Raw genomic sequence first — 26,791 nt, 5'->3', positions numbered from 1 at the left:
GACTTTGATGATCCATGTGGGTACCTTCTAGCTCAGGATATTCTGTGGTTCTATCAAAACACTACACACTAAAACTCTTATAACAGCATACAAATGAAAATGAGTTCACTCACTCACTGGCTACAACTCACAACCTTGGGAACACATAAAACATTTCAGGTTTTTTTCTCATTTCCCATGAACATCAACACAACAGGCACAACTTGTTCCCATTCCAGTATCCCTCTTTGACAATATCCCTTTATAGTTTAGCTCCCATAAAATTCTCTCTCTTCCGTTACTTGACATCTATCGGCTTGGTTTGCCCACTGCATGTGCAATCTTGGCTTGACTGGCCAAAGAGAGACATTAACCAATATTAGGATCTCCTATGCTTTTTATTTGTTACAATTTTTGTTACAAGGTTTGTTCCCCTCTCCTCAGAAATTTAAGGTAAGTATCAAAACTCCATTGGCATACGCAGGCCTTACCTTTGTCTTGTCCCTCATAGAACCTTTTCCCAAAATAGACATTTTTGTCAGTGTTTCTTCCTGTAAACGCTTTAGAGAATTACCACGTGGACCCAAAAGTTTTCCCACAAAGTTGAACTGTAAAAAAAAAAAAGAACACCAAAAAACAACACGTTAATCTCATTGGATTTTTAATTCTAAATTAATGAGTAAATTAAAAGGGTTATTTTGCTGAAACAGTTTCTGGTCATAGATGCAAATGATTAGATTATAAATTAAAAAATATTAAGTACAATCACATAGTACAATTAATTGAATGTCAGTGGCTCCAGCAACACAGAAGTATCTAACTCAAGGATAACTTGGTGTCCACCACCAGGCTGCCAGATCAAAAGGAGCCTGTTGACAAAGCCCTCTTGCTCCAGCTAACAGAAGGCATCGTGCCCAAGGCTTTTGTCCTGCTGAGGTACTCCAACCACCCCAACATCTGCTGGAAAAGCAGTAAGGTGAGCTGAAGGTAATCCTGGAGACTCCTGGAATGCACGTGGGACAATTTCCTGACCCAGGTAACAGACAGACCTACCAGTGGGGAGGCATTACAGGATCTGTTGGTCACCAAGGCAAACGAGCTCAATGGGACATCAGGATTAGAGGCAGCGATCATGCATTGGATGTGGATCGGGTAAGAAGTAAAGTTGGTCTCATGAATTTTAGGAAAGCAGACTTCCAGCTCCTTAGGGAGCTAGTCAGTAGAAGCCCCTGAGAGACTGCCCTCAGGGATGAGGGAGTGGAACAGAGCTGGCAGATCTTTAAGGAAGTCTTCTATTGGACACAAGAGTTAGTGATTCCCAGCAGCAAGAATTCAGGCAAGGAAGGCAAGAGACCCACAGGGCTGAGCAGGGACAGGCTGGTCAAACTAAAGGGCAAGAAACAAATAGACAGTGGGAAGTTAAGACAGGTGACCTGGGAAGAGTATAGAGATGAAGTCTGGTTGAACTGGGGTGAGGAAGGCCCAAGCACAGCTGAAAATTAATCTGGCAAAGGACACAAAGAGCAACAGAAAGGGCTTCTCTAGATGCCCCAACCAGAAAAGGAAGCTTAAAAAAAGGTATTGTTCCCCCTTTGCCCTAACGAACAATGCTGGAAAACTGGTTACAACAGATAAGAAGACTGAGGTACTCAACAACTGAAGTGACACAATCATGTCAAAAAGATAGTTTTAAGCAGAAATAAAATATAGTGATGCTGAATAGCAAATGAGCTTAAGCCTTATGGCCTCATATTTTTGAAACAGTTCCTAAGTTCTTTGCTTGTCCCTCTACAACCGTGTCACTGAAGAGCCAAGATGGACTGCACTGATCTCCCTGCTCACCTGGAGTTACTTGAAAGGACCTAAAAATGGGGCAATGGCAGTCCCAAATCTCTTGTTGCTACACCAGAAGTGCTGATGGAACAAAGGCCCAGCTGCACTCACCCTACAATGCAGAAAGTCTACAGCTCATTTCTTTCAGGTTTAGAGAAAAAGGAGAACAAGCATTAAAGGTCAACTAAATATGGAAATATAAGTTTATTCCCCTTACTAGTTGCAAATTCAATTCCCATTGTAGACCTGACAATACTATTGAGAAAAATGGCTTATAGACTACTAAAGTCCACAGAGCTTATTAAATTTAAGGCCCTGCCTGAACCAGTCTTTTCTGAAATTATCAGGTCACATAAAAAAATTCTCATGGAATTTCTTTTTTTATTAGAGTTGTCCATTTTCTTCATATGGATCCTAAGATACAGTCAATAAAAATACTAATCAGAAAGATGGAACAGATACAGGCAGAAATTTCCCTTGCTGAGAATATTCAGGACTCAAGGCCACTGATGGGGTCATGTGCAATTTAATTTACAATCCTTATTTCAACAGAAGGCTGAACATCTGAAGGCACAGATGTTCTCTAGAGATTCCTTTTAACTTGGACTTCTGATTTTATTGTTTCTGCAGATATAACTACGGAAAGCAAACAAATTGAAACAATTTGTAACAAATTTGAACCTTGAGATGCCAATTGTTCCTTATCAAGAGTTTCCTTTAAGGAAGCTCATAGTTCAGCTCCAAGTAAAGCTTTCATGTAGAGGAACACCACCTCAGTTTTTCAAGCATTACTTAAGATTACTTATGTCTACTTATAACAGCCTTTTAAGCTACTGGGAACAAAAAGAAACACTCTTTACTGCAGCTATATTCTTTCAGTTAAAACCAAGTAGTTTAATGTTGTGTAAATCTAAAAATTGATGTACCAAACTTTAATACCTCCGAAAGTTGTCATCTTTTAAAAACCATGAAATCTCTAGTGCCAAAGTCAGACACTACAGAAGCTATACAAGGACTGCACAGATGACATGTTCTAGACACATTTAATGAACATGAAAATGTATTCTCTGTATCCTGAGATCCACTGAACTATTCTTTTCTGTGCACCGAGGCGCCAAATATTTGATTTGACAAGTCTGAAGCATTAGAAACTTGTGTTGCAAGTCTGAAATTCTGCTGATTTAAAAGCACAATACTTCTAGGTGTAGCTTAAAAGCACAAACAAAGGTTAGTAAAATATGGCTTGAAACGCACTCACAAAGCATTTTTGCTCCCACATAAAATTGAAAGGCTTTGGAAAATTTCAGTTGATTATTCCATAAACAAAACCCATTTATGATATTGAAGGAATACTTTCAGTAGAAAACAGATTATTTACTTTGAACAGCTACTGAATTTTGTTCAAACTATTGGTTTATCTCCCTTTTACATCAAACATCTGATCAAAGGTTTATTTTGAGATAGTTCATAGATACAGAAATACGCAAAGTATCAGTCACTAAGTTACTATTATTACTTATACACTGCTTTCAATCAAATAATAGCATGACTCAAACCTAAAGGTACAAATCCAGCACACAGTAAAAGAAATTTTACTTACAAAATTAACAAATCCTGTTTATCTGCTGGTGTTACAGAAGCAATTAAGCCTGGCAGATCCAGGTTAGCTCTTACACAAGATTTCTCACATACAAGTTGCATGGGTGCTTCCCATGTTCCACATTTAGGGTTTATTTGCCCCAAGAGCACATGAACAAAGAATAAATTTACGTTTGTTATTGAACTCAAAGGTTATAAACTATCTCTGAATAAGATACAGACATCTGAGCAGCTCTGCCTGGCTCAGACCAGTCATGTTCACTAGTGCTGGATTAGAATCAGACATGCCAGACTACCCTCTTTACTTGCCCCTCCCAAACAGCACAATCACCTCTAAACTGCTGTAATTACCAAAAATTGTCCTTACCTTCACCAACTTCAGCTTAACACTGTATTAGAGCAGTCACACTCTATTCCAATGCAAGCTGGTGAAGTTTTCAGTTCTACAGGAGAGATGAACTCTTAAGAGTCAACCACAAATGTCACTCTACATGGGATCACGTTTGTCAAGTCAGGAATTGTGTCTGCACTAAGACAGTTTATAATGTATTAGATGAGTGCTAGTAAACTATGGACAATGGTATATAAAAGAAGAGATAAAGTTCCCAGCTCAAATTTGCTTCTAGACCAGCTCTGAAGGATTTGGTAAATATGGTATCACAAGCAAAATTACAGACATCTTTGCAAAAACAGTATCAAAACTCAGATTAACAGACCTGGGAGGAAACAATTAGATAAAATGGGAAAAATTAGCACCCCACCTACACTTCTAACCAAATAATATTCTGCTGTTGATAAATGGTACCCTCTGAACAAAATATCATTATTACAAACATTAGTTTGAACAAAAGGATGGAAGATTTGAGAGGTGTTCTTATTCCTAAAATCTGAGATCACTGAAAGGACAATCTCCTGGTAACTCTGGTTTACTTTGCGGGTAAAGATACACCATGCAGTGCAACAGCCCTTCCTCAAATTCCTGGGACACAGGATTTTTCTTTTGACCATGGTGTCCATTAGCTGCCAAATACAGGTTAACTGTACTGAAAGAGTGTATGTGTTTCCCTTTTACAGACTATCATAAAGGCTGTAACAAATCTCCAATTTAAAATACATCTTAAATATAAAACATCTTTCACAACAGAAGCAACTAAAAAAAAATATTATAAGGTTTTTGCTTCAAAATTGTCTCCTTTCTTAGCTGTTCATAAATCCTCATTTTAAGAAGCATTTTTTTTCAGTTACCGCACAATGGAGATTATGGGCATCACAGTAGCACCCATTTCTTCAGAATCACCAAATCAAAACATGAGTTGAACAGCTGTCTAGAGATTTGTTTCCTTACCACACCACTGTTTGAAACTATTCCCTGAAAACATTTCAGGAGAAACACAGTTACAAAGAACATTCAGAGAACATGATATTCTTTTCAGAACTATTTGATATACTATATGAATTTTAAGCAAAAGAAAAAAATCTAATGCCAGTGCTATAGCATTTTTAAATGTATATATTACAGGAAAGGGTTTATAATAGAAAAAGTAATCCTTGTTTATCCCCAACCAAGGCAAGTATGCTAAGAATGGTTCATCCAGCTTAAAACACTTAGTGAAAGTATAAATGCTTGACCAAGTGCTTTCCTGTAAAGCTTTAAGCACTCCATTGTTATTAAAGCCATATAAAGCTTTCTTGACATATTAGTTTTCTGCAATGGTTTCTCTGTGACAGGGTCACTAGAAAAAAATAAAAAGCTAATTTAAGATTCAGAGCACTTTCCCTCAGAATGACCTGAAACAAGGCAAACTTCAAGGTTTTTCCTATTCATCTCAGAAATATAGTTTTTATAGAAAGGTAAGTGCTTCAAGCATCAATGTTACACCACAAACTACTCTCCTTCATGTAACATAGTAGTAAGTCTTTAAACATTTATTCATAGCAGAGAGCTTGGTCACTTTTACTACAAAGTTGCTCAAAAGTAATCTCTGCTATTACTATTGATGCTTGCTCCTCCACATTACTTCTGGTTATGCAATGACATTTTCTCATTTGTGCTTTAAGAAATTGGCTATTATGAAAAATTGCTTTCCAATTAGTCATATGATTAAAATATTAATCTCTCCATGACTTTACATAACAATGGCAGATACATTGTATATGACAATGATATTTTAAAAACGGTATTTTCACTTTAAAAGTTGAGCCAAGAAGCTTAAATGGATACCAGTTCCACAAGTCAGTAACTTTTGAGAAAATATATTTAAAGTATCACTTTGGGGAACGACAGACCATTTCTTCCTAACTTCTGAGATTTACCCAGTATTTAAGTATAGATCTATGAGCAATTTTAAAAGATGGTAGCCTGTCAAAATGGAAATAATTATTCCCCACAGTTTTGATCCACATCATGGAAAGCCATCATGATTCCATTTGCCATCCATGGAAACTATTTTTTTCACCTAATTCAGAACACCCAAGTTCAGAAAACTGTCAAAGCAAAATCAGGTTCTGAGACTAAACTACTTCACAATGCATGTTCATTAAATGTATTGGAGGAGGATAACACCTTCCTGACTCACAAGTACACAACAAAGCTCTAAAACACCTTTCACACGTGATGGCTCTTCATAGCAGAGTTGGGACAGATCCAGAATCCCTCCACAACTACATCAGGACCTTCCTTGAGTGGCCAGCTTACCTTTTATGCCTTTAAGTCTGTGAAAGTTTGAAGATTATTTTCAAGCACAAAACACAACAGAAATACAGGTTTAAGCATCACATTCTCACACATAACCCAGAGTCAGCTGAGGTATTCAGCAGATCAAAGAGCAAGTGACTCTAACCTTAGTGCCCTAAGCTGACAAGATCTCATTCCACTACCTTTAGTGTAGACACCCAGCATGCACATGGACTCCTTTCTATAGGTAACTTGATTTATCAGTTCTACCTCAAAAAGTTGGCCCTTTCCCTATAAGGCTGCATAAAAGCCCAACCTCATGAATCTTTACTTGTAGTACATGTCCCAGTTACAACAGGATTGCAGACAGCATTACCAAAGCTTATTCAAGCTTCACCTAAATACCTCAGATAAATTTCCATATCACAGCATTTCAGGCTTCTTAGAGGCATCTGCAGGGCTGGACTAAACCAAAAACTCTAAGCCTCTGCACAATCATATTTTGAAAAGATGTGACTGGGCCTGCAATCTATAGAGGAGTTTCCACAAGGTTTTGTCTTACCAGGTAAGACTGTCACCATATCAAAAGACATTAAATCGGGGACTTTTTTACAGGAGTCTGTAAATAGCACAAGGAAATGTATTAAAATGCACAACCAGCCTCAAGGAGAAACTGAGTATAATTCCTGGGACTAACCATCTTGAGTTATTACATAGCAGAGACAAAATTCAGGTCGTCTTGGTTATTCCATCACCTTCCATCAAGGTCCAAAAATGAAAAAAAATCCATTCAGACCAACTATCTGTAGCATAAGATTAAGCATGTTAACTAACACTGCCAAGGGCTGAGTAAGACAAAGGTTCCCAGTTAAAGGATATAATTACAGAGTATCACAGAAAGAACCAAGAGCTCTTAGGCAGAAGGCCAGTTATGCACATTACCAGGAACACTCAACTATTTGTGTACTAAGCAAAAGACCAAAAACTCATCATTTTTCAGGGTGAGCAAAGATGCCCAAAAGAGTGCAATACATACTTTTGAATGTGAGGTCTGCCAGGTTCTTTTCCAACAGAAACCCAGCTGCTCTGCACTTTAGTTGAAGAGCTTCTGCTGCACTTAACCTGTCACCTTCCAGGGCTGTCAGAGGTAATTGCACAGGACCCAGCCATGAGCTCATGAGAATGGATCTGACAGGACAGGAAATGTGAGCAAGCATTAGCATGCCAGGCTGATCTGATCAGAGCCTGGACTGCCTGACCTGTGCTGAGACTATTATGATTTATTCAAGGAATCAGAATTACAGAAAAATTTTAAAGAAGGAAAAGGCAATGTAATGTACTTTTCAGGTCTAGCAAGCTGTCTTGTTTGGGGGCAGGGCACTGATGGGTTGTTTTGGTTCACAGACCTCTTTTATAACAAAAAATAGGACAGGATTAATTAAATATCAATATACATAAACAGCAGAGACATTTTTCTTTTCCAGAGTTATCCCTGACAAATCCAAGAAAAGGAATAGCTTCTGTTGTCAAAAATCACTTATATTTGTGGTTATTTTAATTTTCATCTATTTAACACTGTTAAGGATTTAGCAATTTTAATAACTTTTTTTTTAATCTAGTTTAAAAGCAGGATTGTTTCTTTAGGGGAATATTCTGTTAATGAAGTTGAAGCAAACTTTGTTTTTCCTCACTACTTGCTGGTTACCAAAGTTAGATTAAACCCAAACTGTAACCCAATGCTTGAGAGATTTATCAATTATTTTAATTATTTTGTCCGCTTTAAACATCAGATTCTCAGGTCACTAACCCCATAAAAACTACATCTCCTGAAAAAATTGAGATGTCTTTGTTCAGGATCTTGCAAAACAGGTAACAGCATTAGCGTGGATGGCAGCAAACATGCCAGAATGATAGGAGAACTCTGAATTCAATACTGATAGGCAGAACATTTTTTTTTTTCCACAGATTTCATCCATATTTAAGTCTGGAATTTCTTCTTCTGAAGGATTTGTCACCAATACTGATCAGTAGAAAGAAAAAAAAAATTTCTCATTTTTGAGTTAACTATTTTTCTGAGGAATTCTCCCTTGGTATTTTCTACCAACAACATATTTGCAGCAATACCAACACCTACCACAGGGTAAAATGGTTTAGGAAACTGCACATATACACAGAGAACAGCAGTGCAGAGGCACAGAGCATTTATGCAAAACACCATTTCATGCTTTTATGAGGACCACAATATTTTTTGGCAAGTTGTGCAGAAGAGAATCACAGAAAAGAACAGGATGGAAGGTACCTTAAAGATCACCCAGTTCCAAACTCCTTGACCTGGGCAGGGACACCTTCTACTCAATCAGGTGGCTCAAAGCCCCATCCAGCCTAGTCTTGAACATTTCCAAGGATGAAGCACCCACAACTTCTATGGGCAACTATACCAGATACCTCACTGCTCTTTTAGTGAGAATTTCTTCCTACTATCTAATCTAAATCTCTCCTCTTTCAATTTAAAGCCATCCCCACTTGTCCAATCACTTCACACCCTTGTAAGAAGTCCCTATCCAGCTTGCTTGTAAGCCCCCTTTAGGTACTGGAAGATGCTGTAAGGTCTCCCTGGAGCCTTCTCCAACTCTCTCACCCCATCTTCCTAGCAGAGGTGCCTCCAGCCCCAGTCATCTTTATGATCTCCTCTAAACTCATTCCAACAGGTCCACATCCTAAGCTCTGGGGACCCCAGAGCTGGATGCAGCACTGCAGGTGGGGTTTCACCAGAGCAGAGGGGAAGAATTCCCTCCCTCACCTGCTGCCCACAGGGCTTTGGATGCAGCCCAGGACACCTCTGGTTTCAGGGCTGTGAGAGCATATTTTGGGATCATGTCGAGCTTCTCTTTCATCAACACCCCAAGTCGTCCTCCTCAGGGCTGCTCTTGCTCCATTCCCTGCCCAGCCTGTATTTTTGTCTGGGATTGCACTTGGCCCTGCTGAACTTCACAAGCTCTGCACAGCCCCACCTCTCCAATCTCTCAAGGTCCCTCTGGATGCCATCCTGTCCCTCCAGTGTGTGTCAACTGCACCACACAGCTGGGTCAGTGAACTTGCAGAGGGTGCACTCAGTGTCACTGTCCATGTCACCAACAAAGATGTCAAACACTGCTGCTCCCAGTACCAGTCCCCAAGGAACTTGTCCTTAGTCACCACTTGGACACTGAACCAATGACCACAACTCTGAGTGCAACCATCCAGCCAATTCCTTATCCATCAAGCCATCCATCCCTCCCTGTCTCTGCAGTTTAAAGACAAGAGTGACACACGGGACAGTGTCAAATCCTTTGCACAAATCCATGTAGATGACTTCGCTTGCTTTTCCCCCTTTATCTACCAACCCTGTAACCCTGTCAAAGGAGTTCACCAGTTTTGTCATGAACAGCTTGCCCTTAGTGAAGCCACCTTGGCTGTCACCAATCAGACAACATGGATAAATATCCAACAGGTACTCTACATACAGTTCAGGGGAGCCAAGATGATTAGAACAACCCCGTATCTATCCCAAAAATCTTGACAAAGCATCTCTAACTTCTGAGCCCTCCTCTGAACACATGAAATAGAAACAGGATTAGCACTTCAAAAAGTTATTGATGCAGAAGGACTTTGTTCTCCCATGTACAGGCATCTAAAACTCATGTCACTTACTGCAGACTACAGTATGCCAGGATAAAGTTCTTAGCTTACCATGTTGAAGTTACGTCACTTCATATAATGTATTGTAATTTATTAAATCTCAAAAAAAACCCCACAAGCCTGGTTCTAATAACCAAGAAAATTGCAGTCACTCGCTGTGGTTTAGGGCAGGGGCTTTTCAGAAGTATCAGGAGTACGTATCATAATTCTGAACTGATACTCACCTCCCAGAATACTCCTAATACAGGGAGAAATTTTAGTTCATTTTGACTCTACAGAATCTTTAATGAGCAACCTTTATCAAATATCCATCTATAAGCAATAAAATGGAAATTTCTGAGAGACGTTTAGCCCCCAAATATTGGGGTAAAAATATTCATAAATATTATGTATCTAGGATTTTATTCACTCAGGCAGAAGAGAGATTTATGTGAATAGAGATAACAATATTTTCCTTTCTGTGGAGCAGTCCTAGTAGAGATGCAGGAACTCACATGACGCATCTGTTCTGCACAGCTGTTTTATTTTGCACCCCTGGACTTGCTGAGACATAAGTTCAGGCTTCTTTCCATAGCACACACCAGGCTTTATTCCAGTTCAGTATCTTCATGGGTCAGAATCAAACAGCAGAGCATCTCTAGCCATTCAAAATATGGCAAGGGCTTTCCTACCAGCTATCCTAAATAATTTCAGTGTTTAGTCCTATAAGGAAAGTTGACACTAGATAAAGAAGCAGAAGTATCTTTCAGAAGGCAATATTTCCCTTTTTAACAGCCAGTTTGCCTTTCTTGTCCCTGAGCTCAAGTATCTATATCTCAAAATTTAGAAGGAAAACACCCTGTTTGCAAACACTGACCACGGGGTAAAGGGTTCCTATATTTTACCTTCCCATTTCCATGTTTCTGCATGCTTGTATATAGCTTTATTTAGCCATAAAGATGACTTAAGTCAGAGTTCCAAAGGGATGCCCACATGATGTGCATCCTTGCACTCACTCAAGGAATATTTCATGAAACTTTGAACAGCAGCAAAGGAATCCCTGCAAGTTATCCTGCACAGGCGTGTGAGAAAAACACTGATACTGTGCAGAAAAAAAAAAACAATTATAAAAGGTTTTCCTAAACAGGAGGGAGGAATGGCGACTTTTTTTCCTCCACGAACAGATAGTCTTGCAATTTCTAGTAGGAAGAAAAAGTCATTTCAAACAAATTAAAAAATGCTAACCTGACTGTCATAACATTAACCTTAAAATTTTAAGCAGCACCAAAATAATAAAGTTCCACAGCCTACTGAATGTTGCATAAATGCTTCCAGGCAGCAATATTTTAGTGCAGGATAATACTTGGCAGTAAAGAAGTGTTAAGAATTCATGGTGGGCAAAGATATTAATGAAACAGTCTCTACCCCTCCAGAACAGACTGCATAATTTAGCAGTCAAGCTATAATTCATTCAAGAATAACAATAGCTGAAACTTAAGAGGATGAGAAGAAAATTTACACAATTAGTTCCTTAATGGTGCATTTTAAGCTGCACTTCCAGCTATAATAAGAAAGTTTCAAAGCCTGGCATCAGATTCAACTTCAAAATTTGTTTTTCCTTTTGATATTCTGAAGAGGAGGATCCTGCTATCCCAAAAATATGGTTCAATTATTGCTCTCAATATACCATTTTGTGTGACCAGCACCACTTCCCTGCACATTTATTCCAACAAGAATCACTTCTACCTTACAGCTCCTACAGAACAGATTGCAGAAGAGTAACAGTAGTGACTGGTAATAGTTGTAAATGTTACATTAAAGAATAGTTAAGATACTAGTGAAATATATTTTAAAATAATTTAAGTTTATCACATATGAAAATTCAGCTTACCTTAGGGAATTGTTTTACTGGAATGAGAACTTTTTGTCCCAACTTCATATTCTTATTGATGACTACATCAATATACTTTTCTTCTTCCTTTCCTTCCCCTTTTTGGAATTTTTCAATTTCTGTTAAAGAAAAAAAGTTATTTTTTCAGTTTAATGCAACAATCTAAAAGCTGAGAAACTTCAAATTCATAAATACATTTCAAAGCTAATGCTGAATGGCATACTTATGACATATTGTGTAATCAATACATGTAATTGGTTATACAAGGCCAATAGGGTAAAGCATGTTTCCCTTTTTTATATATTCATGTTTATACCAGCACCTTGAACTAGCATTGCAATCACTGTACTAACTTAACACTAAGGATACATTTTTTATATGGCTCAAGTAGTGAAAACTATGCCTAGATACCTTTGAGCATGTATAAATTAAAACACATAATATAGTTTAATATTCAACAATTTTATTCCTCTTCTATAAATAAAGTATCCGTTTTAATGGTGGCTTTCTACAGTGCACTTAGGAATAAATGTCAAGTTAATCTTTTGGAATTTCAGAAATGTAATGCACATAGACCATACCCAAAAATCCGAGATTAGTGCTATATCAACAATGAAATTATTAGGAATGGGATTTAGAAGTTCAAGCCGTGGCTTGCATGACTATTTGTTCCAAAGGTACACACAAAACTGACTCTTGATTGTACTTTTCTGCAAATATTGACTCTCCAGTGTGCCAATGAAAAACTGCAGATTTCGTTTCATTAGAGAGGATTCATGAGGAGCATACAGGAAGATGAAGTGAAGCACTTCTTGAGGTATTTGCTGGATTGGGTCCATTATGCTGGGGGCTGCAGCAGTAAACATGTTAGCATGCACCAAAATCCAACCCATTTCACAAGTGCCAGAGAAGTTCTGTGGGAATTTAGCACTTGTCCTCCACAAGTATCTCCATATATCTTGTTAATCTGTTCCAAGAAACACCCTTCTACTCTACCTGACCACTAGAAATTAAGGACATTCATCAAGACCTTGCAGTTTCTTTAATGGGAATGTGATCTTAGGCCGACAGGAGACTGTAATAAAAACTTGAATGCAAAGAAACCAATCAAAAATATAAGAGAAACCAGCCTTTAGTACACTTTCAAAGACAATCTGTTTTGAAATCAGGTCCAATGAACAACAGAACAAACCAACAAATGTCTAACTACAAAAAAAAAAAAAAACCATGCATCATTAGCAGATTTGTTTAATAAATGCCAGTCAATTTCCATCTACCACTACAGAAATTAAGATGCCAATGTCTTTTTTAATAGCTGAAACTTATCTTCCATGCAAGTTTTAACTTCACTAACACAAAACAGAAAATAAACAATTTATCCAAGTTACTGTTCAGTCCCCGAAAAGGAAGTCAAACTATCAGACTATCTGAAGGTTTCCTGAAGGAAAAGAATTCCCCAGCTGTACTTTCAAAACTTCTTGTCAAGTCCGTACAAAGTTTTTGATTCCTATGGATTGTAGCAATGTAAAAATGCTGGAGAAGCCCTATCAAAGCAACCTTGCTCCAGCATGTCCTTTGTTTCATCATGCTTAGTAAAAAAAAAAAAAGCTTCCAGCATCATTATCCCACCAGCTAACAAGAACTGAAGAACATTTCAATAGTCAAAATCCAGGTAAAAATGGAAATTTGGAAATGTCACATTAGAGACTAAGGAATTATGGGTAATTAAAGAAATGTAAAGTTACATCAATTTAATTTGGAACTCATTTCCAGGTGAAATGAAGACTAAAATTTTACAGGGTGTGGTGTTCCCACTTAGAAATCAGGTGACTGGTATCTTTTAGAAGTCAAAGTTTCCAAATATCACATTCAGGTGTAAAAGCATAATACTGTCACAGCATTGAAATACAGATATACCTCTAACACTGCTCTTCCCTCATATAACAAGAGCAGAGTCTTGAAAAACAAGATTAGATACTTAGATGCTTTTATGTTATACAAGTAAAAACACAACACTAAATTTTAAGGCTGCTCTTAGTATTACACTCCTACTATAAACAGTCAAAGCTTAAAACTGACCAGAAATCTGCTCATCTTTAGCAATATTTTACACCATGAAATGCTGATTATGAAAATTTTAATAAGAATACATCCATTTGTTAAGACTGAAGCAAATGCAGTTGCAACAAAATTTGATATTATTTGATTTAGTATTGATTTTAAATGTTAGGACTAAAATTTTTTCTAAGTCAGAAAAGCACAGTTAAACACCATTAAATATTAAATTCAATTAATGCATTTTGCTGTATTTTTTTTGTGACAGAGCAGTGCACCAATACCCCACAGGTAGTTCAATTGATCCCAGCCTGATGCAAGACATTTATGAGTTCTCAGTCACTGTAATTACTGTTACAGTAAAGGACTTTTTCCTGAAGAACCTAAACTTACAAAATAAAAGCACTTTCAACATCAAAGCCCACTAAGCTTTTATGAACTGGTAAAGCTAAAAATTTGTTTTCTCGTGTTGAGTCATACGCTGTTATCCCCAAATGCACAGCATGGCATACACTGCAATATCCCCTGCCCACCTGAAAGTGAGAGCCACAAGTCTATGAATCAGCAGTGGCTTAAGGAACTTCCTAGAAATTGCCAAGAAATATTACACCTGGAAATTAGTTTCTTCAGACACCTCAGATGCACTTACAATGCACTTGAAGAGTTAAGCACAGAGTTCTACCTCAGGACCTTTCTTCAGCTGTGCCAGCTGTATAAATTCCTTAAGAGATCAATACAGTGCTAATTGTATTTCCTAAATACTTCAGCTTAGAAAAGTTATTTGAATTGATATTTGAAGGACTTGGTTGCAACACTGTGATTAATGTTAAATATTCTCATAATTTGGGACTACTTTGAGCTGATAAAAAAACATAAGACCATTCTCTTCTTGCTCCAGTAGATACTGAACTTCATGTCACTAAAGTAATTATTAAAAGAAACACATTACTTACTCCAAAAATCAGTTTTCTTACCCCAAATATCTACACACTTTATTGAACATTTAAGCAAAAAACCCTTTATTCTTTTTCTTGCACTGTTTAAACAACTTTCTTTTTGCTTGAAGAAGCCACTGAAACCCATTAAGAGGCTGCAAATCAGCACACAGCAAAATGGATCACAATTTTCCCCATTTATTTTAAAGACAAATTACTTTACTAACAAACAGCCATAGCCCACTGCCAAAGCAGTACAAAGTAAGATTAAGTAATTTTTTCCTGTTATGGTCTAATGCTAATCAAACTGATTTAAGATTTTCTGCCTCTTCATTGCTATTGTAAAAGACTTTAGTTTTGGATGAACAAAGTCCAGTCCACCGATCACATTTTACATCAGATTTTTTTTTTTTTTTTATTTCTTTGCATTTGAAATCTAAGATGAACAGGAAATACAGCTAAGCATTAGAATTTTATCCATATCTGCACAGCTCTTGCAATATCACTCACATACATCAAGCTTTAAATAATTAGGGAAAAAATCATTCCAGATCACACAGGAAATCCAATCAGATTTTCAAGGTCAAATGGATAGGAAGATTTGCCTTTTCTTAATCCTTAGATTACATTCTGCACTGCTTTGCTATATGAAGCAATGCCATTTCCTAGAGCACAAACAGTAAATAAACATGTGATTAAAGCTTCCCATAATGTTAGAGATTAAAAACTCATGTTCTCAGACCAAGGATGCAGCTAATGCAACAGGAATTTAACTGCATGCAGTAATAACTGCATGGATAGATTTTTTTTCTTTAGATTTAATCATAGAGGAGATCTAAGCAGTGATTAGTCCTCAGTTAATTCACCAAATAACAGTGGTAGATACATCAGATAATGACGAAGTAGAATTGTTTCATATTATTCTTCAATTAGAATTAATCTTCCTGGGGCAGAACGACAATCCAGGATTCCAGCTCCCTCAGCTAAGCCAATATAAATACTTGTGTTTTAATGCTGAGCAAAGTGATGCCCTATTTGTCTGTAGCAAATCAATATAATAAATATAAGAATGAATGTCAACCTCAAAGTAAACAGAAATGCTTACAGCATTTGTCCTTAAGGCAATATTTCCTTTACACAAGATCAGGAGAAATAGAAACCAGGTCAATTCGCCTGCAAATCCTTAAGGAAGTTTCTATTTTATTTCCTGAGATTCAGATGTCTTACCAAATACACTATTATATCCAAATAATTTTGTACTAACTTTTTTCTACTTTGGATGGAAGAAAAAGTGAAAAATGCAAGGCTCATTCAAGGATATCCACATGATCATGACTTAAGAGACCAGGGCATTGATGGAACTGTATTGCAATTGCACTAGAAGTAGTTTCCACATTCATTTTGAAAGTGAAAATACTCTAAGAATTACATTATCCTTTAAAAATACTCCTAAATCAAGTGGGTTTGAAAATGACTAACATTATATAATAGAAGCAATAGATTTTGCTTTATTTGGGCAATTTTACTGGCTTGTATCTACAAAAAGGAAACATCAAAATTTAGACTGACTCAATCAAGCATGTTGTACAACTACTGAAGCATAGCCCAATAGCAATAATATTTCTCAGTGAATTCTCAAAACTTCACAGTTGACTTAGAAAAGTCACGCCCTCCTCAGTTCAGAAAGCTGTTAAGTCAAAGTGAAGGCTAAGTATCTTCACATACTTCCCCTGTCCTTTTAGTTTTTGAAAACTCACTGCTTTTTGACCATTGCTGGAGACAGAACACTTGAGCTGGATGGCCATCTCCTCTGGCAGCCTGATTCCCCTTGGTTTCACATCAGAAAAAAATCAAAGTGATGGTACTACAAAAAACAGACCTCAACTTATTCGTTTGCATTTTATGAAGACCTCCTTTAAGGAACACAGTCAAGCTTTGGTAAGAGACAAGCTTCCACAGGAAAAGGGGGACTCCAAGCCAGATGTAGCAGAATTTCAGAAAAAAATAGTCTTTCCTTTATGGACAAAAACTGACAATATCAGCATTCCATACTGTTTATTTGGAGATTTTCACTATGGCAAAACCCGTAATTTATCCCAGAAGACATATTTCAAGAACATCTAGTCTTAAAAAATATTAAACCTTTCCCAACAAAGCCAAGTCATAGAAGTCTGCTGTGCCAGATGCTGACTAATTGCATCACACATTCCTTCCAGGAGTTCTGTAAATCCAGAGTACACATCATGGTGAACCCAATTACAATTTAAGTTTGATTAAATTGATGAGAGCTTAATCTCATTATTGTTGTAGTAAAATGGTCTTGATCGTGCTTTAGATTATACATCTTTTACCCTGTGCTCCTTTATTCCCTGCCCTACTAGGGGATGATTAAAAGTTCTTTGAATCAGCGCCTCTGCAACCAATATTGCTTATCTTTTGAGCTGACAACAGTACTACTGCACAGCACGAACTTGAACTACTTTCACCACACCAAGGCTTTAATACATTCCAAAAGGCTTGCTGAAATAAACCCCACAGACTTCCTTACAACAGCCTCTAAGAGACCTACTACTCATTCCCTGTCCTCTTGATCAGCATGAAACTGGAAAACCTTCCCAACATTTGCGCTAAACAGAAGGGGCAACCTTAGCCTCCTACTTTTGAGTATCTTAAAGCATGTCTAGCATAGTCTAGTTTGCTTCAAAACAGTTTCTCTGTGTAAACATTCACAAAAAAAAAGGCAGAATTTCCCGATTTCAACTGTATATAGCATCCCAATCCCCCAGAAAAACAGACAATTAAGTTCAGCAACTAAGCATTTTCTGATATGAGTAAATGCTTAGACAAATATCCCTTTTTCTACCTCCAAGATGTTTCCAAAGTAAACACTAATTAGTGTGTCTTCATTAAAAAAAAACAAAAAAAAGGAGAATTGGGGAACTAAAGTAATCAAACAAAAATAGCTTAAAATGTTTAAAATAAGGAACTAAATATATGTGGAATGGCAACATTTAGACTCATCCTGAATGGGTCTAAAACACAAATAAAAAATGCAACAGAATTTTCAAGTTTTAATGCTGTTTCTCTGTGCACCCACTCCCATTCCTTTAAGAGCCTCAGAAAACTCCACCTATTCTCCTCAGCCAACATTTTAATCCTTTAAAAAGTCTTTTTAAAAATTGCAAGTTTTGCATCCATAATAGGTCCCAATTCTGAACTGGCAGAAACAGTAATGCATTAAGAGCATGAATTGTGCATAAAAAAACCACACTAATTTGTTTCAATTAATGCGCATTATTACAATAGTTGAATTCTGAATAACTGTCTTTCATATGTCACCTTAATTTTGTAAAAGCAACTGACAATGAATCTAATTTCAATTTACAATAAAATAAGCAGTTCATGCCAGAATGATGTCTACAGCATTCAGAATCCTCAAATTAATAATAATATCCCTGTTGAAGGACTCAAACTAATCTTTATTTAAATTGCATTCACATTCACACAAATAAGTTCTATTTTACAGTCTAAGTACTACTATCTGCACTGATCTGAAAATACATTTCAGTCACCAATATGACAAATATTTTGAATGGACTTTTTTATTTAAGCAATTCAAAACTAAATGAACACCTATTACCTTCACATCAAAAATGACTCCACTAAAATCTGTTTAGACTGATTAATATTAGCAGTAAGGTAGGAAGTACCACAGTAGGAACTGTCAAAATCATGTATAAGGTATTAACAGATGTTTAATCAGTCTTGCACAGGAAGAAAACAAGATTTAGATGTAGATATCAGTCCCATATCCTCAACCCACTCTACTGAAAATTATTTATCTCACTGTGAAGATAACTTATAACAAAATGCTAAAATCACTGTATGATTTAGCCACTGTACCTACTGTACATTTACCTACTGCAGATCTTTAAGCATTAATATTTTTAAATTAGCAAGGTCAGGCATCCACTAACTACAAAAAGTCAACTCATTTGTTCTGTAACTTAAAAATAAAATCCAATATACAGAGCATATTACACTACACTTGGTGCATAGGACCCAGGCAAAATGAAGTTAATATTTTGTATCAAGAGTCCTCACAAGCAGCTGTTTCACCTTTTTCATTTAAGCACATGAACACGGCCAGGTAGCTCTTACACAAGGTTTCACTTATGTTTTGGTGAGACATCAAGAAGGGCCTATAATCTTTCCTCCTTATCATGTACATAGCACCACGGAGTAGTACAAACTTTCTGTGACTCCTCTGACAACTTTCATAAGAAAAATGCATAAATCAGATTGCAACAGAAAAATGGACACAACCTGCAGCTCTCAATATGCAAATATCACATTTTAAACTATTGCCAAGGTGAAGTAGTAGCCATAGCACATCCAGTCGCTGACCCTTGAAACAGACAGACTTGAGCACTATTAGGACCACACTTTAAGGCACTGGCAAAGTCTTCAGTCTAAAAATCTACCAGCAGATTCAAACAAACCATATTTAATACTAGAAGACAGCTATGCTAACAAAACACATCCCTGTGTTTTTTTAACAGATAGTTACACAAGTAACTGTACAGCTGTTTACTTAGCATTATGTAAGGTTTATGTAGCCATCAGCAAGACAAAGAAGTGTTATCTTCTACTTCTCTAAAAATCATTTTCAGGCAACTAGAGATTTGCCAGGAGCTTCCATCCCAATGACAGAAGGCCAGCCAGGGTAGAGCCTCACACTCTGGCAATCCTTAATTCAGCAATGTGTCATATCCCACTGATAAATATCAGTAAAACACAACTCACACCTTCTGTAAGTCACAATTTAATTTTTTTTAAACCATCACTAAAGCAAAAGTTTCAGGAAACAAATACTGAGGGAGCTGGCTGATATCATCAAGAGGCCACTGTTTTTGTAAGGTTATGGTCATCAGGGAATGTCACTGACTCCCAAGGCAAAGCAGTCCTATCTTCAAGAGCGGGGAGGATGGATCTGGGGCACCACAGCAAGGTAAAACTCACCTTGATCTCTTGGAAGGTGATGTAGTAAACAGCTCTTGAAAACCATTTCCAAGCACAGAAGGCCAAGATAAGAGCAGTTTGCACAAATTTATGGCAGGGAAGGCACAAGTGCTAAACAACACTATGAACAATATGAGATGAGACAAGAGCTGATGTGTCCATACCATCTGTAGTAGGGCTTTTGAGAAACCTCCCACATTCCATCCTGGTGTGGACTGATGAGACACAGGATAGAGACATGGACCATGAGGCAGACTGAAAACTGACCTGCCTGGCTCAAAGGACTCTGTCAGGGGCATCACAACCAGGCCAGCCATCAGTGGTGAGCTCTGAGGGTCAATGATATTTAACATCTTCATCAATGACCTTGCTGATGGCACAGAGTGCAGTTTCAGTAGCTTTACACATTAACAGAAAACCAGGAGCAATCCAAACACCAGACACCCCAAGTGCCTTGATGAGGTCTGACAGCAGTCCTATGCAGTTCGAAGGGAAGTGCAAAGTCCTGTGCCGGTGGAGGAACAACCCCATGCAAGAGAACTCCATGCCTGAAAACCAAACAGCCAGAAAGCAGCTTTGCAGAAGAGGACCTGAAGCTCAAACAAGCTGAGCACCAGCCAGGAAGGTGCACTTGCAAAAGCCACCAGCAACTAGGCTGCACAAGAACAGCACTGCCAGCCAGCACTTTGGAAGCAGTGATCCTTCCTCTCATGCAAGTTTTAGCAAGTGTCTTGACTTCTGCTGTTTTGCTGAAGAGTTCTAAAATTATTTTTGGAGGAAAGATTTGTTCCATCTTTGGTACTTTTAAAAAAATACTAGTTCTAATAAATTCTTCCCCCAGCCCAAGATTTATTTCTCATGAAAAACTGGAACATAGAAAGTCATGATTTGTTACCTAAAAGCACGGTAGAAATCAATGTTATTCATATGGACAGACCCAGGGTACAGCAGTCCATTGTTTTCCCTGTCCATGGCTGAAAATGCACACAGCATGCAGCTCTTCCCACTGCTTCCCAGAATGCAACATTGTCCAAAACACATTTTCTGTCCAATAAAAACTTGTCACTGTCCATATTTCACACCGAGTTAGGGAAAGGAACAGAGATAAAGCTACTGCAAGTATCTATAGTGTTTTTAAATTCTTATATTTAATTCAGCGAAATTCAGAGATAGCACCAGACACTGCTATGATTTAAACTCACACCCACTGATCCTACATAAGCTCTACCAACAAGTATAACCTCAGTCTTACTACAGAATTGATAAAAAACATCTATATATTCTGTGGCATTGCACTGATTGAGTGAACTCAAAGTGAATGCAATCACTGCTTAGAGCCTCTAAAAGATGAACCATTGAAAACAGTATAGGCTGGAGTAACCTTCATGTACAATCTCGTTTCAACCTACTGTTTGTAATTTTCTCATATTGCTGATTTTTAACACAAGCTTCCTGGTCCCTTGACAAAATGTCTCAGCATCCTGAGAAATTCCATGTCTGAAACTTTGTTTACTAAAGCACAAACTATTGATGTGCAAGTAAGCTTTGAAAAAGCAATCTTGTATAGAAAGAACACAAAACCACAAAAACAGGTGTATGTCATGGGTCATAAAACAGATGAGTTGTATATTTTACTCTGCAAAACAACAACAAAAAAAATTTAAAATTTTTCATAATATTTATGAAAAAGGTAACAATCTAAAGCATTTGTGCATTCTGATCCACAGATGTATGAAACAAACTTACGGACTTTAGTTGGCACATGTAAAAGAAAAGGAACTAATTCCAACACACCATCCTGAATTAGGTTAAGAAAACCCTAATCCTCTAACCTCAAAGCCAGGTTGGATTGGCTTTTAGCAAACTGGTCCTGTGGAAGGTGTCCTTGCCCATGGCAGGGGGGATTGGAACTAGATGACCTTTAAGATCCTTCCAACCCAAACCCCTTCATGATTCCTTCAGAAGGCCATCACTTCCACTGCCAGCAGATAAAAGAGGTAAAGAACCACTTTTGACAAAATTATTATAGGCAGTACTTTTATTTTTTGTCACCCATTACAATCCTGGGTTGCAGTAATGTAACTTGGCAGGAAAAGGCAGCTTGCACATCTACTGTCCCATGGGAAAGTGCAGCTTAAAGAAATTTGTGTGGTAATTTTTTGTATGAGCTTCAACATAAATTGGATGTTAAAAACTTCAAACATCCAAGTTAAAAATTAACTAGCAGAGGGATAACATTAATTACAATCCCTTCCACATGCTCAATAGCAGGCAAAACCAAATTATTTTCTGTGTATGAAGACACATATTACACAGAATTAATGTATATTGCTACCACATTCGATTTTTTCCCCAAATATTATGATATTAAACTTATTCTCATGAAATTAGTTGAACCACTTCACAGAATTGTAGAACAAGATCAGACTCCCCTAGAAGAGTTATAAAAGTTGAAAGTCCATCTTATGGATTCAATCCAGCTGCAAATCTTAAGGACAAAACATCTTTCAACAGACCAGTTTTTGCAGGAAAATGGTCACATCTACAGCTGCAATAAATCTCTGCCTCTGTAGGACCATGCGCCTGTCTATGCAGCACCTTCCCTGAGGAAGGCAATCTTCCAACTTTCATGGTATCTATGAAGAAAGGATTTTTTTCTTAAACTATTATTTCTAGCGTTCACCTAATAGAACATTATGCATCTTTCCAAATTTAAGAAAAAATGAAACAGACCATGTTTTATACTTGCATAAATATATGAAGTAACTACCAACTTATGCCCGCAAGCTTTTGCTGAAACACATCTTACAAAGATAAAATATACTACAGTTTTAGTAGCATTTATGGTATGGTTTACTTGCCATAAGAAACAGCTCTGACTCAAAATATTTCTCTAAAGAAAGTATCTTCATGTTTACCTTAAACGGAACTAAGCAGCTCCTTCTGGTTAAGTTATATTTTGACTTTGTAAATTTGTTTACAAAAAGCACCTTTCTTCAGTAAAAAGTATTTTTAAAAGTCCAAATTTCATTCCAACAGACATGGTTATGGTATAACTGTAAGAATCAGGGAAACTGCATGTTCTGTGCAACTACTCAGCAATCAAGACATTGCAAATTCATTTGTCTTAATAGTTTGTTTTGAAGACGGTTTAAAATCAAATGCTTATATAGAAATCTAAAATGTGATGCCTGAGTTTTAGTGCAGCCAAATTATGTCACATAGTTATTTGATAAATTAACTTTAGACATGTTACTGTTTTAAGTTTTCATCCAGCTAATTTCAGAATGCCAGCTTTCACTGAACACAACTTTTTCCCAGTGATGAGTACATGGGTTCTTATGGGAGTAACTCCCATATTCAGTACTTTAAATAGCAGATTTCAGCACATTTCTACAGCTTATACACCTAAAATCATCTACTACAAAGTGTCACGGGCACAAAACAGCTGACACCTTTAAGTGCAGTGGAACAATTCACAGCCAGGGAAGTTCACCTACATTCAAGGTGAGACAGCAAGAACAACACTGGTCATATTTTTAACAGTCATGCTGGGAACCTGCAGAAGCTGCTTCTAACCAGACACCTGCCCTGCCTGTCCCCTACCTGCCTTCACAGCCCCATATATTCAAGTTTCTGCTCCTTCATCACTTCTGTCTGCCAAGAAACAATAAGAAAACTGCCAACGCAAACTACCTGAGGTGCCATTACTTCTTGATTCAGTGATGCTTAAATTGCTTTTATATGGGAAAGAAAATGTTGATGCTCCATTTTCTAAAAGTACAGAATGAAGTTATCTTCTAGATGTGGCAGAGGACAAAGGAAATGCATTTAAAAAAAAATACAGCTGCTTAAGAAATTTAGAGTCTGGGTACCTAAAAGATGAAGGACAGTTGAGACAGCAATAATCAATTAATAGGGTAGACTTTTCTATTGCTCCTTGCTACTTGAGAGAAACAAAGCAAAAAAAAAGTGCATTTGGGAAGAAACTCAAGCAGTCGCAATGGGTACTTTGCACCCATGAAGAAGACTTCTAGAGAAAGGGTCATATGTTAGTAAGTTTCAAATCTCTCCATTCCTCCTCTCCATTCATTGACCTTAGAGCAAGTGCAGGAATAACATGTTCAGTCACATACAGAATAACCACCTCAAGAGGCTGGAATGTGTTATTTTGCATATACCAAACAAATAAAGGTGCTTCACTGAAAAATCTGACTGTCCACTAATACATCTGAAAAGGACATTTAACCACAGGGAATAGAAACTCTTTCTTGTGCCAACAGGAGAGACACACTCACAAATCCCTCTACCAAATCTGACATGTGGGTTTAAAGGCTCAATCATCAGTGTGTCATAGAGCCAGAAAATATCTGAAAGGCTACAATGAATTTTCGTTGATCATAAATGGAACTACATTCCCAGAGGCGCTCTTTTTGCAAGATCACTTTCTAAAGTAAGACACGACTAATTTAATGAGTTATTACTCATACTTGCTATAACTAACTTTAAAAATACAAACATAACACTACATTATCAGAAAGAGCTAGGACTGAAGGAAAGCTTTTATCACTAAATTCATACAGCTTTTACTTCACCCTTGCATAATAACTATGTATTGGCAGTACCCCTTGACAAGAAGCATGAGATTAACTATGTAGCTGGCCAGGAATATCTATTCTGTTTAATCTATTTTTCTGAAGGGGCCATCTGCTCTTATTTCTTCATTTTGTGGCTTAGCTTGAAATTGCATTCACTATTCTGTTAGGATTTCAATTAGATACACATAAAATTTCTCCCATATCAGGATGGCTGATTTGAGGATGAAATACTGTAAGGGGAAAAGGTGTTACTACAAAAAGTTGATTGACTATTATTGACACAGCTCAAACAGCTGATTAGTCATCAATAAAGAAAAATAATGCTAACATTTGTTTTATTACAGCACAGCTTGACATCCATTACTAACAGTATGCACAGCCATGTTTAAGGTACCAAACCTGAATAAAGGAACTACATTTGCTTTCTACATTCCCTCCACTCAGCTCTTTTCCAATGACTCTGCAGAAAAGCTTTAAATCTCAGCTTTGATAACAGCACTGAAACCTTTCCAAATGAGGAGCCAAAAAATACCTAATACAGATGCTGACATGACATACCTACATGATTAGCATCATTTGCACAGACTTAGAAATAATGACGTTACTGCTAAAACACTTACTGAAATGCAAGCTACAGGTTTGAGCTCTAGCCAGTTACTACTACTCCAATGCAACAATACAAAGTTAAGTAAAATAGTCTGAAAGAATGGTAAAGAATTAAACCTACAGTTTTACCTTATACTTTATCCGAGTGGGAAAAAAAATGTACTTTTGATTCAGTTATTTCCTATCCATTTCACTGCTCTCCCCAGAAAAATGACCAAGCAGGAGGCTATCCCAGCAAGTTGAGTACTTTAGCTCTTGCCTAGAGTAACTAAATAAGTATTTAGCATCAGCCTCATGCAAGGCAACGGAGCAAGCAGCCTCCTAGCCCAGGCAGTCATTGGAAGCTTTGGTCATTGCTTTGAACACATGAACAGGAATAAGGGATTGGTACCTTCAGGACCTACAACCTACTCAGAGGCAGAAAATACATTATGTTAGCAGAATGCTCAGCACACCAGTGAAGTCTAAACTACAACCTAAAAGTTAAGAAAGCAAATCACATCCATTTTCCACTATCAGGGCATTAATCTAAAGGATAATTCACTTAGAGTTCTTTATAGACCTGATCCCACAGCCAGCTACTTGCCACTTAGGTGGTAATGAAATACACACCAGCATTTTTAATTAATGTTATATTCAACTACATGAACTATTACTTAGGGTTTCAAACAAGGCCTATTATTTCAGGTCTGCAAACTATATAAGTGCATCTATAAATAAATAATTTATAAATACCATTATGGTAATCTCCCTGTACTCTCCATTTAATCAGCTGTTAATAAAGAAATATTCTAAGAGCTTGAAATTTAGAAATCTGAGAAAGTTTCTTTTAAAATTTTATTCAAGATTTTTCAAATTGGACTGACAGCAGTCTTAATAGTTCAAGCATACATTAAGAAAACACCACAGGTCAAAGCTACTTCAGGTCATAGAAGGGTTTGGGGTAGAAATGACCTTAAATATCATCTAGTTCCATACCCCCTGTCATGGGCAGGGACACCTTCCCCTAGACCAGGTTGCTCAGAGCCCTGTCCAACCTGACCTAGAACACTCCAAGGGATGGGGCTTCCACAGCTTCTCTGGGCAACCTGTGCCAGTGCCTCAGCACACAGAGAAGAATTTCTTCCTAATATATTACCAAAATTTCTCATCCTTTAGTTTAAAACCATGCCCGTGTAGGATATGGTGTCATCCTCAATATATAAAGTGAGGGCAGAAGGAAGAGGTGGACATTTGGAGTGGGAGGAATAAAGAAGGGGGAGGATGTTCCAAGTGGAAGCATTTGTCTCCTCCAGCCACAGTCAGGTGTGATGGAATCCTGTCTTCCTGGAGATGGCTGAAGACCTGCCAGCTCATGGGAGGTGGAAAATAGATTCCTTATTCTCATTTGCCTGTGTGTGCAGCTTGTGCCTTGCTTATCAAAGTATCCTCTCTTCACCCAGAGTTTTGTAGTTTTTACTCTTCTGATTCCCGCCCCCATTCCCTCGCGGGGGAGGGAGCGAGCGGCTGCGGGGGCTGAGCTGCGGGCTGGGGTTACAGCAGGACAGGGACACACCCGCACCTTGAGACGCAGAACAGACAGAACACATCCGGCTGCGGGAGCTGCAGTGACAGGCGAACACCGATGGCACCCGGCCCCCGCCGGCAGCCGCGCAGCCCCGAGCCCGTTCTCCGGGGGATCCCACCCGGGCTCAGCTCTCCCGGGGGGATGACACCCGCTCCTGAATCTTCCGGGGGACTCACAACCCATGCCGGGAGCCCCAATCCCGCTGAGCTAACGCCCGATCCCGGGAGTTCCGATCCCGGCCCTCCCGATGGGCTCACAGACGATCGCAATCCCAGCTCTCCCGGGGATCACACCCGTTCCTACAGCCCCGATCCCCGCTCTCCCAGGGAATCACATCCGTTCCCGTTTGTCCCAGGGAATCACACCCGTTCCTAC

The 26,791-nt window shown here is 37.9% G+C and overlaps 1 protein-coding gene across 2 annotated transcripts in view; it reads right to left on the bottom strand.

Moving 5' to 3' along the window:
* Positions 1-26,791, bottom strand: part of KHDRBS3 (KH RNA binding domain containing, signal transduction associated 3) — an 89,168-nt gene that overhangs the window by 51,248 nt on the left and 11,129 nt on the right. For both annotated transcript variants that reach the window (XR_008440284.1, XM_053996582.1), the window contains exons 2-3: positions 11,634-11,752; positions 471-587 (exon numbers count right to left, since the gene is read on the bottom strand). Coding sequence is in view for 1 of the 2 variants with exons in the window: in XM_053996582.1 (XP_053852557.1) it covers positions 471-587; positions 11,634-11,752 (236 nt within the window). In the remaining variant the exon portion in view is untranslated. The remainder of the gene's footprint in view (positions 1-470; positions 588-11,633; positions 11,753-26,791) is intronic.

The sequence above is a fragment of the Vidua macroura genome, chromosome 1 (assembly GCF_024509145.1).
Source record: "Vidua macroura isolate BioBank_ID:100142 chromosome 1, ASM2450914v1, whole genome shotgun sequence".
Taxonomy (NCBI): Eukaryota; Metazoa; Chordata; class Aves; order Passeriformes; family Viduidae; genus Vidua; species Vidua macroura.
The sequence above is the reverse complement of the archived record's forward strand: the minus strand, read 5'-3'. Positions and strand labels throughout refer to the sequence as shown.